Source organism: Mytilus trossulus, unplaced genomic scaffold (genome assembly GCF_036588685.1).
Source record: "Mytilus trossulus isolate FHL-02 unplaced genomic scaffold, PNRI_Mtr1.1.1.hap1 h1tg000050l__unscaffolded, whole genome shotgun sequence".
NCBI classification, from domain to species: domain Eukaryota; kingdom Metazoa; phylum Mollusca; class Bivalvia; order Mytilida; family Mytilidae; genus Mytilus; species Mytilus trossulus.
The window spans coordinates 2,496,395-2,516,063 of NW_026963292.1; the positions used below are offsets into that span (position 1 = coordinate 2,496,395).

At 31.1% G+C, this 19,669-nt stretch overlaps 1 protein-coding gene across 1 annotated transcript in view; it reads right to left on the bottom strand.

The window, feature by feature from the left end:
* Positions 1-16,628: 16,628 nt before the first annotated feature.
* Positions 16,629-19,669, bottom strand: part of LOC134699346 (von Willebrand factor D and EGF domain-containing protein-like) — an 82,707-nt gene continuing 79,666 nt past the window's right edge. The window contains exons 18-21 of the mRNA XM_063560955.1: positions 19,364-19,612; positions 18,769-18,811; positions 18,343-18,451; positions 16,629-17,947 (exon numbers count right to left, since the gene is read on the bottom strand). Coding sequence (XP_063417025.1) covers positions 17,749-17,947; positions 18,343-18,451; positions 18,769-18,811; positions 19,364-19,612 — 600 coding nt within the window. The 3' untranslated portion in view covers positions 16,629-17,748. The remainder of the gene's footprint in view (positions 17,948-18,342; positions 18,452-18,768; positions 18,812-19,363; positions 19,613-19,669) is intronic.

Sequence of the window (19,669 nt, forward strand, 5' to 3'; positions counted from 1 at the left end):
TGAATCGGACATCTGGTTGTTTGGTTGCTGCCCCTAAATTGGTAATTTTGAGGAAATTTTGCCGTTTTTGGTTATTATCTTGAATATTATTATAGATAGTGATAAACTGTAAACAGCAATCATGTTCAATAAAGTAAGATATACAAATAAGTCAACATGACAAAAACGGTCAATTGACTCCTTAAGGAGTTATTGCCCTTTATAGTCAATTTTTAACAATTTTCATTAATTTGGTAAACTTGTGTAAATTTTTTTAAAATATTTTCCTCTGTAACTAAAGGGCCAAGTTTGTTATGAATAGAGAAAATTGTAAGTAGCAAGAATGTTCAGTAAAGTAAGATCTACAAACACATTACCATCACCAAAACACAATTGTGTCATCAATCCATCTGTGTCCTTTGTTTACACATGTTCACTGCTACTTTTGCAGGTACTATTTCTGTTCTAAAAAAATATAGTATTGGACATTCTGTACATGTATTTTACAGTACTTGTCTCTTTCAAATTTCTTCAAGTGATGATTTTCAAACATGGAATATTGTAATCACTGTGGGTATTATTTCTATATCAAATTTTATTATTTCTATATCAAATTTTATTATTTCTATACCAATTATTTTAGTACAAAAAATACAGGTATCTAAAATTACAATAATTTTAAAGTTACAAAATAGTACTGTATATTAAAAGTGGATTTCCAGTAATACATATTTTTGGTACAGTCTCAGAAATAGTACCTATCAGTCTATGCAAAAGTAGAGGTGTAAATTTTTTTTTGTATATGAATAGAATTTAATTGTTGCAGATTGAACATTTTTAGTAATTTAATTTTAAAAATAAGGAGATGTGGTAGGATTGCCAATAAGAAAACCATTATGGTCAGCCACATTCAAGATGAAGGGGATGTAAGCATTTTTAGGCCACATGTATTCTGACCTTCAATAATGAACAGAACAATACTGCTTAGTCAGCTGTTAATGATTCTGAAAACAGTTCTAGTACTAGTCATTTTGCATATATCATGTATATGTTTTTAAAATAAATTTTATATAAAAAAATGAAATAAGAATGTTTAGCTTTATATTGTGCAGCCAAACTTGGAAATATTTTAATGGTATATGCCTATATGAAAAAAGAAGTAAATGGTTGTAAATTTCAGAGAGACTTTCAATATGATACATTTGTATATCGGATAGCCTTTGTTTCATAGAACTTTCTATTTTAGTTTATTAATACAATGATATATTAGGTATACATCAATCAGACAGCAATGAAACAACAAAAACACACAGGAAGACATTTAGCTATAGGTGCTAACATGCAGTCCTCAACAAAAGCCAGGTGTCTAAAAGATTTGCCATGATCTATTGAATTGACCAGAGACTATAAACAATTCCAATATGAGTCAAGAGCTGCCATCAACACCAAATTCTCTGAATAATTTTCTTTTAATTAAGATGAGATTATAGACAACCACTGAAAAGGTTTCTGACTTTAAATGGGTACATGAATATGTGGTGAGGTGAACTAGTTATTTATTCAAAACCATCTAAAAAAAATTGGCATCTTTTGCAAATAGTTCTCATCCAGAATATGATTGTTTTTTGTCATAACTGATGACCACACAATATGACTTAATATATACATATATGTATACATTTGTACATGATAAAAATGATTTCAAATGTTATAATACATCAGTGCAAACATCTTCTTTAAATGACCACAATCCATAAATCATTTACATTTTTTTTTAAAACAAAACAAAATGTGGATACAAAGAAAGTAAAATAGAATGGAAGTATGAACACATGACTCAAGAAGAATATTTATCATGCTTATATATATATATATCAAAACAGAATTTGTATTAGATTATAATTGACTTACATGAATAAGCTCAAATCCTGTGAAATTTGTGTTATTAAGGCTGAATTTCACATGAATTTCATGTGAAAGTTCAATTCAGATGATTTTACATGAAAAATTTCACGTGAATTTCACGTGAATCAGTTTTTCACGTGAAATTCATGTGAAATATTTCACATGAATTACGCGTATAAGCTCGATTAACGTGAAATTCACGTGAATGTTTTCACGTGAAATTTACGTTAATTTCACGTTAACTTCACGTGCACAAAATTTGCCAGTGTAGTTGATTGAGGTCATAACATTTTAATAATATCGTTAACTAATAGAGGATGTCTCAGAAAGGAATACGGCAAACACTTTCTAACTTTCTAAATTTCTCGTTACATTGAAGACCTGTTGGTGACCTTCTGCTGTTATCTTTTCTATGGTCGGGTTGTTGTCTCTTTGACACATTCCCCATTTCCATTCTCAATTTTGATATGTAAAGAAAACCGACAAGATTACAGAAAGGAGGTCAAGAGAATTAAAAAAGTCGTATAGTTGCTCTTTTATGAAAATCAGTAAAAAGCACAAAAACAACGACAATTGAATAAATTCGGCCAATCAAAAATTCAAAGTATTAGATAAGACATACTTAAATATAAAACATTGAAACTAGTGACAATCATATATTTATTAATTATAAGAAAGGAAATTGTATAGCTTAAACGTACAATTGTAATCAAGTTCGATGGGCATAATCAAATATCCATAACTTGTTCCACTTATAACGTACATTTCATACATTTAAAGGCCTAGTTCATGTATATCAATTTTAATTAACATTAAAGCAAGGAGTTTAAATACTACATATATCGCTTAAACTTAATTAGAATTTTCGTTCGACAACTCTGAAAAAAAGACCGTGTCATTTTGTATTGTAATTATCATAACTTTTATTATTTTAAATGTTATGTTCTACTTAGATTATAACTTTCAATTGTGAAAAAACGTTCAGTTTTAATTGCGGAAAGACATTGTCAAAATATGCAGTAAATATTGGATGTTCTAGTTTTCAAAGTAATCTTTACTGATATAGCAAAATTTATATTTCGTTAAACATTTTTAACATATGTTTATACAATAGCTTTGAATGTATAAAAGTTGTCCTTTTCTTTCATTCCAATCACGTGTCAAGATAAGCTGATTTGGATATAAAGAATTCTTTTCATTTTCAATATTGGCGAAAAGTGGCAGTTTTTTTTGTGTATGATATGATTGTAAAGATATATGTATCTCGAAGGGACCAAACCAGCAAACTAACCTAACCTAATCATACACTTTTAGATAAAAACCAATAAGAGATTATATACAGTTTCTTAATGAGACCACGATAATTGTTAAATATATGTTCATGTGTCATAAATTTGTACTTTCAAACAAACACACTATAGACGTAAAGGCTTGAAAAACAGAGGCTAAAACCAGCAAAAGATCGAGTTTAATTTGGTTGAAAAATTTATATTGTGGTTGACCCTTATCCGTATTTCCCCAAGGTAAAGATAATAATATTGCGTTTACATACAGCTTACAGTAAATTTGGATCATTGCATTTGTCAAGTTATAATTTGTTTTCAAATTGAAAGTGTCAATAATTAAAATATAAGAATGTTTCACAATCTTGATCAAATTCTTAACACTTTTTTTTGTTTCAAAGCATTATACATGTTATAATTCTTCTATCACCTCTGTTCTAAGATCCTACTTTTGAATATATTGCTGTAACATTATGCTACAGATTTTACTGGGAATTTGTGTTTAAAATTTGAAAAACACCATACCTAAAAAAAAAACTTGGATACTAAACATAGATAAGCGGCTGTTCTTTGTGATATTTTTTGTTATTTCAGATTATAATACTTGTATCAACAAAGGATAATGTTTTGTTGGCAGATTTGTTGTACAACATATGTTGTATTTAGATTCTATTATTACTTTTATATGAGGTTTTGACATCAAACTTGAAATAAGCTTACCTTCGGCTAAAACTATGTATATTTTCAATATGAATCCAAAGAAATAAACAATACAATTCATATTGATGTTTATTGTGCTGTACGCAAGAACAATAGGAAGCGCGTCTGTATACGTATTTAAAACCGGTTATAATTGAACGTCATTTAAATAATTACAACAGGTATGTCTTAAAAAAAATGTTTTTCTAATTTTACCCCATGCATTGGTCATATGTATATGATGTATATAAACAAAACAAAATGTTGTCAAGATGCAATTCGTAGAATGATTGTCTTTTGTTGTTTGTTTGATTTTTGTTTGTTTCTACAAAAGAATACTACCGTTAATAAACTGCACTACTTAAGAATAATGATTAAAAACAAAAGCATGAAAAGGTTGATAATAATTGTGTGAATACGAGATCATCATATATCGAATAAAACCAAACAAATTTTATTAATGAATTAAAATCAATCCGTCTCAAATTGAAAACAGATATTCTTAATGGTCAAACAGCTTGTGTTGGCAAGTAATTATTTTTCGAAGGGTACTTTTTTTTAAAAACTTTGAAATTGTGGTTGAGTACCTTTATAGCTTGCAATATATCTCTTTCTATGTAATTACAATTGTAACATTGTAAATGCAAGCTATTAAATATCGTCTCTATTTGGGGATTAATACTCCATATGCAGGCGCTGGTGAAATGTCGCAACATACATGTAGATTATTTGTTAATTACCAATTTCCATGGAGAACCCCGAGTTTAAATGTTCAACGATATTCAAATTTTCTATAGACTCATATGCAACGCTTGGCTAAACGATGAAACAAAATATCAACAAAATATCATTAATTCCTCTTGCAATAAACTGGTACCCACGCCAATAAAATGAATTCACAATAACAGTTTGTCGTGCGCTTAAAGAATGTAAATATAGTGCCATATCCTATGCATTATTCAAAATATCTGAACATAAAGACACATCAGATTTTTGAAATAAAAAGCAACTCCCTCTGGTTATCTGCACTTCCGTCCTCTTTTCTTCAAATGCGACCTACCGGTTAAGATTTGTCTCCTGGTTTGAGCAAGACGATGGGTGCTATATGTGAAGTGGTATTTGTTCACCTTTGTAGAGAAAATGGTACCTCCCCCGATCGAGATCTAAAGTTTGGTTGTGTTTCTCAGTCTTTAGTTTCTTTTGTGTGATCATGGTGATGTTTAATTTACTGTTGTTAATTTCTGTTTAAGTCTTTTACATTTACTTAACGTGGCGAGTTCCTTTTATTTTTGACTCTAGATTTTGAATGTTCTGTTTGAATCTTTCGCCTCAGCGTCTCCTTTTTCGAAGAAAACAACACGTGATTCATTCTCATTATATAATATAGAGTGTATGTTTGTGATTAGAAAAATAACAGCAACCGTATATTTGTATACAGTAAATTACACATAATTATACATTCAAAAAGGTAATAGAAAATATCTGATACAAATAATACGCAGGTTGAATGATTGCGTGCCTTTATGTAACGAAACTTATCTGAGGTTGTATTGTCTTAACCGTTGAATGTTGTACGTGTGGTTTGTTGAAATTGATAGTAATTGCGGTCTTTGTCATTTTTTCTTACCTATATATGTTATATGACAACTTTTATTTCTGTCAATATGAAAAACATATAGAGACAGACTTATTACACGGTTTATGTTGGTCCACTATAATGTCTCCCGACAAAATCCAGTAGTTGATATATATAGGAAGATGTGGTGTGAGTGCCAATGAGACAACTCTCTATTCAAATAACAATTTATTAAAGTAAACCATAATAGGTCACTATACGGCCTTCAACACGGAGCCGTGGCTAACACCGAACGCCAAGCCCAAAAATAACTAGTGTAAAACCATTCAAACGGGAAAACCAACGGTCTAATCTATATAAAAAACAAGAAACGAGAAACACATATAAATTGCATAAACAAACGACAACTACTGTACATCAGATTCCTGACTTAGGACAGGTGCAAATAAACGTTTTAATGGTACCAAACCTTCTCCCTTTTTCTGAAACAATAGTATAACATCACAACATAGATAAACACACGATAAAATATCAATTGGAAGGCTTAAGGTAGTTCAGGGGTATAGAAAAAAATCGACAGAATTTTCTTATACTTTGTGAAATTTAACTTTGAAGTATTATAAATGAAAAAATGCAAAAAAAATTGGGGGTCACCGGCCATCTAAGAGATATTTTGACCTCTGAAAATGAGTGCAAATAGGTTATAGGAAATTATAGGGAAAATGGACACAAATACACTTTGATTGAAATTTCAGAGCAAAATAAACGACAGAAGTGGCTCATTTTTTTCATACTGTATAGCTTGATGTCTCTATTTTATAAAATTGAAATAAAATTTGGGGGTCACCGTCCATCCAAGAGATTTTTTGACCTCTGAAAATGAGTGCAAATAGGCTAAATATAGGAAAAACAGACATAAAATCTCTTTGATTGAATTTTCAGAGCAAAATAAACGACAGAAGTGGCTCATTTTTTCATACTGTATAGCTTGATGTCTTTATTTGATAAAATTTAAATAAAATTTGGGGGTCACCGGCCACCTAAGAGATTTTTTTACCTCTGAAAATGAGTGCAAATAGGCTAAATATAGGAAAAACAGACATAAAATCTCTTTGATTGAATTTTCAGAGCAAAATAAAAGACAGAAGTGGCTCATTTTTCCATACTGTATAGCTTGATGTCTCTATTTTATAAAATTGAAATAAAATTTGGGGGTCACCGGCCACCCAAGAGATTTTTTGACCTCTGAAAATGAGTGCAAATAGGCTAAATATAGGAAAAACAGACATACAATCTCTTTGATCGAATTTTCAGAGCAAAATAAATGACAGAAGTGGCTCATTTTTTCATACTGTATAGCTTGATGTCTCTACTTTATAAAATTGAAATAAAATTTGGGGGTGACCTGCCATCCAAGAGATTTTTTTACCTCTGAAAATGAGTGCAAATAGGCTAAATGTAGGAAAAACGGACATAAAATCTCTTTGATTGAATTTTCAGAGCAAAATAAACGACAGAAGTGGCTCATTATTTCATACTGTATAGCTTGATGTCTCTATTTTACAAAATTGAAATAAAATTTGGGGGTCACCGGCCACCAAGAGATTTTTTGACCTCTGAAAATGAGTGCAAATAGGCTAAATGTAGGAAAAACAGACATAAAATCTCTTTGATGGAATTTTTAGAGCAAAATAAAAGACAGAAGTGGCTCATTTTTCCATACTGTATAGCTTGATGTCTCTATTTTATAAAATTGAAATAAAATTTGGGGGTCACCGGCCACCCAAGAGATTTTTTGACCTCTGAAAATGAGTGCAAATAGGCTAAATATAGGAAAAACAGACATAAAATCTCTTTGATCGAATTTTCAGAGCAAAATAAATGACAGAAGTGGCTCATTTTTTCATACTGTATAGCTTGATGTCTCTACTTTATAAAATTGAAATAAAATTTGGGGGTCACCTGCCATCCAAGAGATTGTTTTACCTCTGAAAATGAGTGCAAATAGGCTAAATATAGGAAAAACAGACATAAAATCTCTTTGATGGAATTTTCAGAGCAAAATAAATGACAGAAGTGGCTCATTTTTCCATACTGTATAGCTTAATGTCTCTATTTTATAAAATTGAAATAAAATTTGGGGGTCACCGGCCATCCAAGAGTTTTTTTACCTCTGAAAATGAGTGCAAATAGGCTAAATATAGGAAAAACAGACATAAAATCTCTTTGATTGAATTTTCAGAGCAAAATAAATGACAGAAGTGGCTCATTTTTTCATACTGTATATCTTGATGTCTCTATTTTATAAAATTGAAATAAACTTTGGAGATCACCGGCCATCCAAGAGATTTTTTGACCTCTGAAAATGAGTGCAAATAGGCTAAATATAGGAAAAACAGACATAAAATCTCTTTGATCGAATTTTCAGAGCAAAATAAAGGACAGAAGTGGCTCATTTTTTCATACTGTCATGACTGTATAGCTTGATGTCTCTATTTTATAAAATTGAAATAAAATTTGCGGGTCATCTGCCATCCGAGATTTTTTTTAGCAAAATAAATGACAGAAGTTGTTCATTGTTCAAAGAGGGGTTGACCTCTGCGGTTGTATAAAGCTGTGTCCTGCGGAGCATCTGGTAATTATTGTGCTTAAACCATATTTGTGACAACATATGTAAACTGTGAGCTGACAGTCTGCTTAGTTTTTATCCATAAGTCTCAATCTGACTTTCTATCTAAAAGGTTTTTATGTGTCAATTTTTGTGTTTCAATACAAAAGGAAGATATGGTATGATAATTGATTATTTATGAGGCAACTCTCTGCAATAGACAAAATGACACAGAAGTTAACAGCTACAGGTCAAAAGCCGTTATCGCATAGTGAGATGTAAGAGGCCCTTCAATGACTAATGAAAAACAATTCAAATGAGAAAACTGAAGGCATATAAATGTACAAAATGATGAACTAAAAACAATATGTGACACAACAAAAGACAACCACTGTCTGAACTACAGGTTCATGACTTGGGACAGGCACATACATAATGAGCCACTTCTGTCACATACATAATGTTTGAAGGTGACAACCCTTCCCCTTAACCTGGCCATGGGACAGTGGTATAATTTGGTACAACATAGGCATGATAGGGGTTTTATCAATTTGTATTATTCATTTTTTAACTCTAAATCTAGCAAAAAGTAGATTATCACAGATAAATTTGCAGAATGAGTTGTATGAATAGTCAGGACCCTTGTTTTACAAACTTTATGGAGCAAAAAAATGTGATGAGGTTTGTATGTACATAAAGTCTGTCATAAAATTAAAGGTTTCAGTATATTCACAATTTACAATAATTTTTGTAACTGCTGTATTTCACATGTTATTTTTCTTTTCTACTGTAGCCTGTAGGATAGTAAGTGGTTCAAATATACATGTATGCCTCTTGAGACTTAAATTACATGCAATAGAAATCAGCTAAAAAAGCTAATTTTAATAACTTCAGCTGTAATATGCATTTTTAAATGTAATGTATGTGCTAGGGGCCTAAATTGACCCTGAATTATTTCAAGTGTTTTGGCCTAAGGATTTTTAATACTTAAAGTACTATTAAATTATTACATATATATTGTAATATACTATGCAATTGGTAATTTCCTTTTTATTTAAAGTACATTTTAAACATATGGGAGGATTCAGAGGCAGCCCTAGGAAAAATTTGGTTAATTATATTGGGAATCACTGGAGCATGACCTGAGTGGGTCCCCTTTAGGGCAGTCGGTGAGCCCCCTCTTATGAAAAATTCTGGATCCGCCACTGGGATTTTTTATACAACAAAAACATTCATGAGGTTTTAAATTGCAGGAAAATATCACCTCTTCATACAAGCCCCCCTTTTTTTCATTCAAAAACCTACTAAACATGCTAAAAGTCACATACATTTGTACTTATACATTTGTATAATTTTGACTTTTGAATAATTATTAAACATTCTACATATATCAGATACATGTACATCATTTAGTCTGTAAAAACATTTTGTCTATAATATATATCTTATAATTGCCATGAAACTTGGTCCGTAGGCTTTTAATTTAGTAATCTCTGGTCATACAAAGTTGGTTAAGATCAGTTAGTTCCTACTATCCTATTACACTGAAGAAACATCCTTTGATTTTATCTTTATTTACAAATAAAGACTCTTGTGTGGACATTACCATGCGTTCCACATGAAAATCAATTATATAATCATTTTTGTAAATTTGATTACATATCTTGAAATATTTTTTTCATACAGGGCCCGACATTACCGTTTGTCCGATACAAGTGGAAATAGGTGTCGGGCAAGTAGATTCATCATACTACTTGTCCGATGGGACAAGTGAAAAAATCGATGTCAGATGTTTATAGATCAAATTCAAGACTTATACATTCCTAAAAACATGAATGATTGTTTTATTGATCATACAAAATGAAATAAATATTCATTGTTAGAACCAGAGACATGTAAACTTGTATAATATGTCTCTGATTGAACCTAGTGGTATGGAAAGAGATATGATTTAATGATCGACACATGATAGTGACAATGAGTCAGAGAGGGCATACTTGCAAATAAGCCTTCAGTCTGAAATAACAAAATGAATTTTGATGTGGTATTCATATAACATAATAAAATGCCCCCTTTATTGATCTCTATTAGGTACAATCAAAGGGCAAGTGTTATTATTGCAAATAACATATATTATCAATATGGAGGAATTTCAATTAAGAATTCGGACAAGTGAGTTCAGAGTTCGGACAAGTTGATTTTCTTGCAACTTGTCCGAAGGGACAAGTTAAAAAAATGATAATGTAGAGGCCTGTCATACACCTTTGATAAATATGCCTTAAAGAGGAAGTATTTTAAAAAGAGTTGAAATTATACTGTAACTTTTGGTCATGACTGGACCACCTAAAAAACCTTAAAAAATGTCTGAAGCCATCATTGAAAAGAAAATGACACCCACTTAGTGCAGGTGTAATTTTTTAAAGTTTGCATTTAATGTCTTTAACATATTAAAGAAATGCTCTTCGAAATAACTGTGTAAACCCCTAACAAGCTTTTAAATTTAGAAAAATATCACTTTATGACAAGACCGCTTTTCCTGTTTAGGTAGTAAAAGTTTTGTTTTTCTCTCATGAAGATTCTGTGGGATCAAATATATTATAGGCGGGTAAGGAAAAGGTTTAAAGAATAGAGAATAATGCATGTAATGTTCACAATCAGGGTTTCCCCATGGTCAATTATTTTTTTCGCCACCTCTTTCGCCAAAACAATATACTTTTCGCCACTTTATGAGTCACAATACATTTGTAAATAAAAGAAAATAGACAAACATGTAACAATGAAGAAAAACTGGGTTGTTAAATTATAAGAAGTACAGAAAAATGGGAAAAAATAAATAGAGATAAATCGTATAAAGAATTAGTTAGGAATGAAATGAAGGACCCTCAATCCAGACCATTGGTAAGAAAGGTAGTTTTGTGAAATGATTCATTTTAAAAAAATATTTATACGGTCTAGATCCTGCTAACTTGTTTAAACTCTCCACATTATTCATGTATGTGTCTGTCCCAAGTCAGGAGCCTGTAATTCAGTGGTTGTCATTTGTTTATGTGTTACATATTTGTTTTTCATTCATTTTTTTATATACAAATACGGCTGTTGTTTTCTTGTTTGAATTGTTGTACATGTACATCATGTACAATTTACATTGTCAAATCTGGGCCTTTCATTGCTGACTAGTATATATATACATGTATGTGGTATGGGCTTTGCTTATTGTTGAAGGCCGTACGGTGACCTATAGCTGTTTATATAGGTGCCATTTTGGTCTCTTTTTGGATACATTGAAGTTGTCTCATCCAAGCAATCATATCACATCTTTTTTATATAGATGGGTTTTGTTCTAACATGTCTAAATTTTAAGTGTGCATTCTTAACGAAAAATGTTATAACTGGAATCCCGGCAAAATCAACTCCATTCACATTTGAATACTCCAGGTTTACAACAAGAAAATTCTTTTTGCATTTGCATGTAATACACCTCATCGCTATTAGCCTACTTGGCCGGCCGACCTGGTCGCTTGACCTTTTGATGCATTCAACAATCACTTTTCCATTGTGACATCAGATATTTTGTTTTATGATGTCAAATTGTACAAGAACCTGTGTGATATCCAGTAATGGTGGACAAATAGCAATAAGGTGTATTGCATGTCTTACATGTATACAGAGACATAATCATGACCTTTACTCCCAGAAACCTAAATGGTCTGAACCCTATGCAGATGACATATTTCTCAGGTCCACAAATTTCAAATCTATTACATGATAAAAGTACCATGAGCTATGCTTTTGGTTGCATTAATAATTCATTTTCAGCCTGAAAAGGGGGAGGGGTCATTGTTTTGTTGTTCGACACGGATATTGTTCTGAAATTATTTACGCTTGCATGTTATTTTTCAGTGGTCGTGAATCGCTCTTGAACATTTATATTCAATTCAATAGTACTTACTTGTCAGTTTAAATTTCCCCTTTTTCATGATTTGTTTACATCATCTTTCGCATGTTTGTCGGACCTTTTCTAATGTAAGACAAGAGTGAAACTGCTTCATAAGCTACCAAAATGAAGATCGTTATCTATAATTTCGATCTGCATTACAGTATTCATGAAAAGCAGTTCACGTGTTCGATAAATGTAAGTTATTCTATTTTCATTCTTCTCCTTCGTCAAAAACATGGCATTTATTTTTAGAACGGAAGTCCTATTTCAACAATGACAATTGTAACAATAAATTTTATTAAGTTTTAAAATTGCATTTAAAAGTTATTCAACTCTTTCTCAATGCATTTGAATAAAAAAGATTATTTAAATGATCATATTTTACTTTTACGGAAAATTACGACTCTGTACATCACTTACGATATCAATGCGCAACTTTATGCGCAGACGGCGCGAAAATTTAAACCCCCGAACTACCTTAACTTAATAAAAAAAACGTAAATTAACACACTATGAACGAATAAATTTGATCTGCGCTACATACTTGAGTGCAAATACATATTAGAGACAAACATTCAAGGCCAAAAAGCAAACAAACAAGTCCTAACAAAGCCATGGCAAGACACCACCGTGATATATTTAACCCTTAGAAAATAATCACTTTAGTATGAATGTGGTGCATATTTCAAGTATGTTCAAATGCTTGACAAAATTCGCAATTTTATTTTATATTTGTGACATTATTGTTTTTCAAAAAATCTTCCTGGCAAGTTATATCCACTTCATTGCACTAACGCTCTTGAAATTTATTTAATTTAAGCTTACTACACATACAAAATGTACGCCTGATGACAATTGCAACTGAATATCTTCACAACTTTTTTTTTTGCATGGTTTGTCAAACGTTTTTATATCAAACCCTTTAAGGGTGTTGTCTATTCTGCATTTTTGTTTTTTGTCAAAATTGATCACGGATATTATAAAAACAAAGGTTAGAAAGACGGTTCGATAAAAAAAAAATACAACATGCATCATAAAACGATCAAATTTACTCAATATAAACGTAAGTATGATTTTATCTTCGACGTTGATTACAGATGGTAGATTGTGGTTTCATTTTACAGCAGAATATTAAGAGTAAAACATTAACCGGTAATTAATAATTTCTGTTCCCATTGGGTTAGTTACTAAACAATTAGGAAAATAGGAGAGACACACTTTATCTCAAATTGTCTGCATCATTGTAAAACTGAAGTGGGAAACTATGACGGAGCATAAAAGTTAGTATTTACAGACAACAACAACTTAAAGGTAAAACTGGTGTTCATAACATATACTAATCGTAAACAGGTTATATACAAGCGTCGTACGGCATTGGTAAAATCAATGACAAATGGTATAGTCTTAAATGTCCCAAACATTTCAAGCATGGGTCTCAGGTACGTAAGTACACCTAACACTTGGAATACGCGATGTTTTTTCTAGTATCATCAGCGCACTATATGTATTTCATATGTGAATTATTACTAATGTTTTTATGTCGGAATATTTATCAGGCACATGGTGATATGTACAACTGAGAATTAATCTAATGTTAAAACATGAAACGCATTGTAAATATGTTTTCAATACGCGACGTATTGTTGCAATACTGCTTCTGTATATTTAATAACGTATAGTCTATTTGTTTTTTTAATTCATTAACACTTTATAGTTAGTTTAATACAACATTTCAATCGTTTTCGAAAAAAAACATGTAATTCTGATAGTGTGAGTCTAGAATGAAAAAACAATAGATGGTGAATGTATTGTTTGTTTTTCTTTATATCTTTCTATTGTATGTATAATACACCGATTATAATTATCTTCAATTTATTGAGAAGCCTGCTAATCATAATTGAAACTTCAAGGAGTCTAGAGTTTTTTTTTCTCAACAAAATATAAAGAACTATAGGCATACACATAACTTCTCTAAAGATAGTATACTATATTTACTTTGAAATACACTATTTGGTGATCTTTTCCTATAATCTTCATGTAAATACTTAATTGAATAAATTTAGAAAATGTCAATACCCCACTAACCTCAGGTGATTGAACATATTGGGGTTTTTGACGTCAGTTATTTTTCAAAGCGACATTTAAACCCATAAATTATTTCAATTGGTTCTTTTTTCTCCATGACACAGAGCGTGTACATGTACCTTTACATTCAAACCAACACTTAAACCAATACAAAAGGTGTCATTTCAATGTCTCAGTAGACAGATTCATGGTATACATTTTCCCTTTCACATGCTCAAAATACCTATATAACAATAGTAAACAAGGTGTCCGTCTCGAATTTTTGAGAAATACATTATCAATTTCGTGGTCGTTATATACAGAATCGTGTTTGAAACGCCAATGTCTGTGTCGCTGAGTATCAAACTTATTGTTACTTTGAAGTGCAAGAGAGTAAACGCCGCGTTAAATTTTTCTGCTACCACTTGTAGTAGCTTCATTTTGCATAATTTAAAACTTGTTCAATCAGATTAGTTATTACATCTTTATCCTTTTGGGGGAATATGATCGTTGTTGTAATACGGTAAGCATTTTGTTTCGACTAATACATTATTAATTTGTTTGTGCGTTTTTTTATTCTTGCGTGCTGTGCTTCAGTCACGTAGTGTTGTCATTCTAATGATATGTTCTTAAACATAAAAAAGAAGATGTGGTATGATTGTCAATGAGACAACTATCCACAAAAGACCCAAAATGACGCAGACATTGTCACCGTACGGCCTTCAACAAAGAGCAAAGCTCATACCGCATAGTCAGCTTTGAAATGCCCCGATAAGACAATGTAAAGTTCGTTATGTATGTTGGCGATTTTTTTTACTCTTAATCGATTTAAAGCTTTTGAACACCGACATACTACTGTTGCCTTTATCACGAACGAGAAATAGATTAATACAAACAAAATTGATATAAGTTTATTCTGACATGTTTTGTATGATTAATATAGACGCACTTTTAAACGATTTAACTCAATTCATACTCCCTTGAGTAGTGTGACACCTGGTTGAAACGAAGAATGGCCGTAGATAAAATTGAACAAATTATGACATTTCATTTTTGGTTAGAGAATGGCTGTACGAAATATAAAAACTTGTGACATCAAAACAACAAAAACAATATACAATATGGATAGAACAAAAGACAGAGGATGAACAAAAAATATGGAAGAATGAGTATACACATGTCGAACTATAATTGATAAACAATAATATTTAGCTACCTATAAATTAAAATTAATATTACATGTATTAGTAATAAGCATATATGTGATCATTCGAATATAAGAGTAAAAAATCTAAATAAACACAAAAGACAACTCAATCAGCATAATTAATATCAACCTAATTTTTTTGACTGGATATCAGCAGTTTCCGTTGCGTAAAATATAAATATAAACTGAATGCTAATGAAAACGCAATACTTTTGTTTTTTTCCAAAAAATCTTATAATTTTTATTTTATTTATATTATAACTGTGTATATATATAGTCGGTTTAAAATGACTTTTTAGACAATTGTCGACAACTTTACGGTTGAGTGGTTTTTTTAACAAAATACGAAGAAAGGATTATTTTGAACGGACATAAACCGAGTTCACCTCTTTTCAACATAAGCACCATTTTCAAAATTTTGTCATCAAAAGCTTGGCTTATGTCATGAATTTTCCCGCCATTATTGTAAAGAAACTGTTATACACATCTAAGTAAATGCACGAAATGCCAGAACTTTCTGACAACTAGCGACATGCAGTTCTGGGCATGATTCAATGAAGCCTTTCACAGCATACAATTACAAGAAGACTGAAGTTGTAGCCTCTACAATAACCCGAAATCATCTAAAAATTCAACCAAAATGGATTATTTAATAATAAGCCACAGCCCGGGGCACAAAAAGCAAGAAACGTTTAACAAACCGACATATTTGGTCTTTAACATATCCGAATTCGACTCTGATGGCTGTCCGAAGGTCACGAGAGTTTATTGGTGGGCACAGTAGAACCTTTGGAGCAATTACAGTAAAGCACCATTTGCCCAGAAATTGTAAAAGAGCACCACAGTCCTTCTTAGTGACATCTAAACGGCCATCTGGCGTAGACATCGAATTCTGTAGATCAAAAATTATTCATTATGCACCAAAAACCGTTTGAAGTTGTTACATGGACATTTGGCACCGCCTCTGCAAACAGTCATGCATTAGTCGGATTTTGGTCCGATCGAGCAAATTTTACATCCGATTTGACATGGTTTAGACGATGAAAACCACTACCGATATAATAAAGTCAGCTTGAGTTTGCTTTGCGGGACAAGTGGAATAGCATTCCTCGGGATCACATTGACATCCGGGATGATCAATTCCACGGCGCTGTTGAGATTGCGTTGCACCACGGGGTTGTAACTTTTTTTGTAAGGACTGTGAGTTGTGGATTCGACATTGGATGTTTCGTTTACTAATTGCGCCCGAAAGATGACAATGGAACATTTGTGTTAAATATCGATCTATTGTTAAAATTGCTAATTTTCAAGAACGATTTATTTTGAAAGATTATCATTTCTAATATAAATTTTATTTAAAAAAAAAAAACAAGTGTTGCGTTTTAATTGGCACTCAGTATATATATATACTGGCTTGAGAACTGTATCACGGATTATGGTTATTTAAGGTTAAATGATATTGGTTATACATGCACGTGAAATCGTAAGCGGTGTTATGGGAAGGTATCCGTGTTATGTTGAATTGTCAGTTCATCATATGTGTCACAGTAAATGCAACGTACAGTTTATCTATGATTGTCGACATTTATGATTACGAATTATAGAGTTTTAGTTCATAACGTATAATGAGTGTTAATCAATTTTGTTGTAAGTTAGAGTAAAATTGATATAAAATTAATATGTGATTTTATACTGTTTGAAAGAGAGAAAAATGTTACTGCTACCAAATAAACCAACACTAGCGGTTTGTCGTATTTATACGTAGAACTTTAGTAAAAAAAAAATTTGATTTGGATTGGCAACAAGAAAGAATTTATCAACCTCCACATAACTGTTTGAAACTACGAAATTAAAAGTTTTCAATCGAGGGCATTCTTAAGCAATAAGGTTTACAGGTTAATAGTGTTACACCGGTGAAAAAATAGGTTGCACTTTATAAAATCAGCTCTTTTGGGGAGATCTAGAATATTCATAAAAAAAATGATTTTGTCTACATACTGGTTCCCAGTTATGCTCTCTGTGGACCATCTCATACAGACATAACTTGTGAATATTACCAGCGAATATACTTTTGCATATTGTTTACATTGAAATCTGTGGTTACTTGTCATTCGAGGTAGGGGTAGTTATAGAACATTTGTGTTAGTTTAAACTCTGAAATGTTCAGGGCATATAAACGTTGAAAATATGCCGCACAACCCTATATTTTATACTCTTACATTTTTAGTAAGAGTGGTACAGTTTTAACCGTAAAAGGAGTTCCTAAGGGACATTGCATTGTTAATATTTACAGAAATGCAACCTATTGTAAATTAGCATGACTAATGTAAAAAGGAATCGACTTAACCCTTACTATAAATTTATAGAAATTTCATGTTAGAACATTATTTGAGATATTTGTGTCAACGTTTCAAAAGAAAAAAAATAATACAAAAATCAGCATGTCATTAATAATAGTCAGACTGTAATTTTGCTGTTGTTGCAAATTCATCAATTGTTCGGGAAATGATTTTGTGGTGGTAGCTGATTGTCGAAATTGCTCAGTGATATTTCTTTGCCTTCTTCAAAGTGAACATCAAGATCGCTTATGGTATTTTCTCTAAATGGTTCGGTCCTATTGGACAACATCCCATTGTCCATATTTTTACCATTTTCATGTTGACAGCCAGAGTATACACCAACTTTTGACCTGTACACATAAGTAATTCATACGGTAATGTGAAAATTAAGGTATAAAGCTACAGTATCATTTTTGTTTACATTTTAATAGAACTATTAATAACAAAAAATAAACTTAAATAAGTTTCACAATACTATAATCAATATGTTGTTTTATTTGCAAACCCTACGATATTGTTTTTTCTTTAAAGCCATATTATTCGTTTAATTGAATAGAAGACAGTTTAAATATTTATAAACAATAAAGAATATAATCAAATATACATAACATAAGTTAAGATTTATGAGTTTTTGAAGACATCAACAAAAGTAACAAGTAAGAGTAATAACAAACTACCACACACACGTACGAATTGTTAGGCAGACTGTATATGAGATAAATATATAAATGTGAAAAATACTTACTTTTCAACTGTGTGTTTATGTTTTAAGTAGAAAAGTAAAACTAACACACACACAACCACACCAACAACACCACATGATGATGCTACTGCTATAATGGTCGTGGTACTATCTTAAAAGATAAAAAGTAAATCAAATTCAAGCTTTTTATATTGTTTATAATCAATGATCAAATGAGTTGTTTAGTTATAACTTATAATTTATGTTTAATACCTTTTGGTGGTAATAAACCATAGAAGATGCAGTGAGTTAATTATTTTGGGAAATAAACATCTTAAAATGTTGCAAACACATAATATATTACAGATGTCTACGGCTAGTTTTTATGTTCTGTATGTTCATCGTTCGGTAACTAGCTCATTTCAATGTTGCTCATATATACGTTAAGTCTCAATGACTTGTCTTTACTTATCTAAATTTGTTTGTTACCTCCGTCATTTTCTGCAGTGTCTTTTGATGATTCACAAACTTCCTGAAATACATATTCAATAAACATGATCAATTTTAAATTTTCATATTCACATAAAATATATTTTAACTTATATACATGTGCAATGTATGCAAACTGCTGCAGTTGAATTACTATTTAAAAGATATATATACATAAAAGAATAACAAGACAGAATAATTTGACTGTTTAATGTTATGCCTTTTGTACACTATTATACTGACAAATTTATAATCGGTTTAGTTCAAGAGTTATTTAACAATATATGTTTTTTTTTAGAAAATGGTTGTAGCATTTAGAGAAAAAGGAGCTTTTAAAAGACTTCAATAAGTTGCGTCACATTTTTTTATATGAAATAAACAAACTGAAATCACTTAGAATATGTTTGAAACAAGAAAACGATTCCAGCAAATTAAACACGGTTTATCAAAACACATTAAAATATATTGAACAGTATGCTATAAAGCAACTATACATTATAAATGTTGAAAATTGCTGCCTTATCAAACTTGGTATTATTATGTTTTATGTGCGACATTTTTCTTTGTTTATATATTAGGATAGTTGCATAGTTACCAATGAAACGCAATTCATCGAGCTGTTGCATGAAACACATCCTTCGTCATAAATAAGTATGGACACTTCCTCCCCGAAATTAGTTCCGTCGTTCGACAGTGTGATCTCATATCCTTCTACAATCGAAGGTCCCGAGACTGAACGAGTTTTTCTTGATACACCAAGGTCGACAGTTACCATAAACATATTTCTGTACTGAGCCTTGTAAATCTCCCAGTTTGATGAGTACAGTTTTGAATTATCAACTACCTGAAATTGAATATATAAAATATATTACTACCACTTAAACATACAATATTTCAAAGG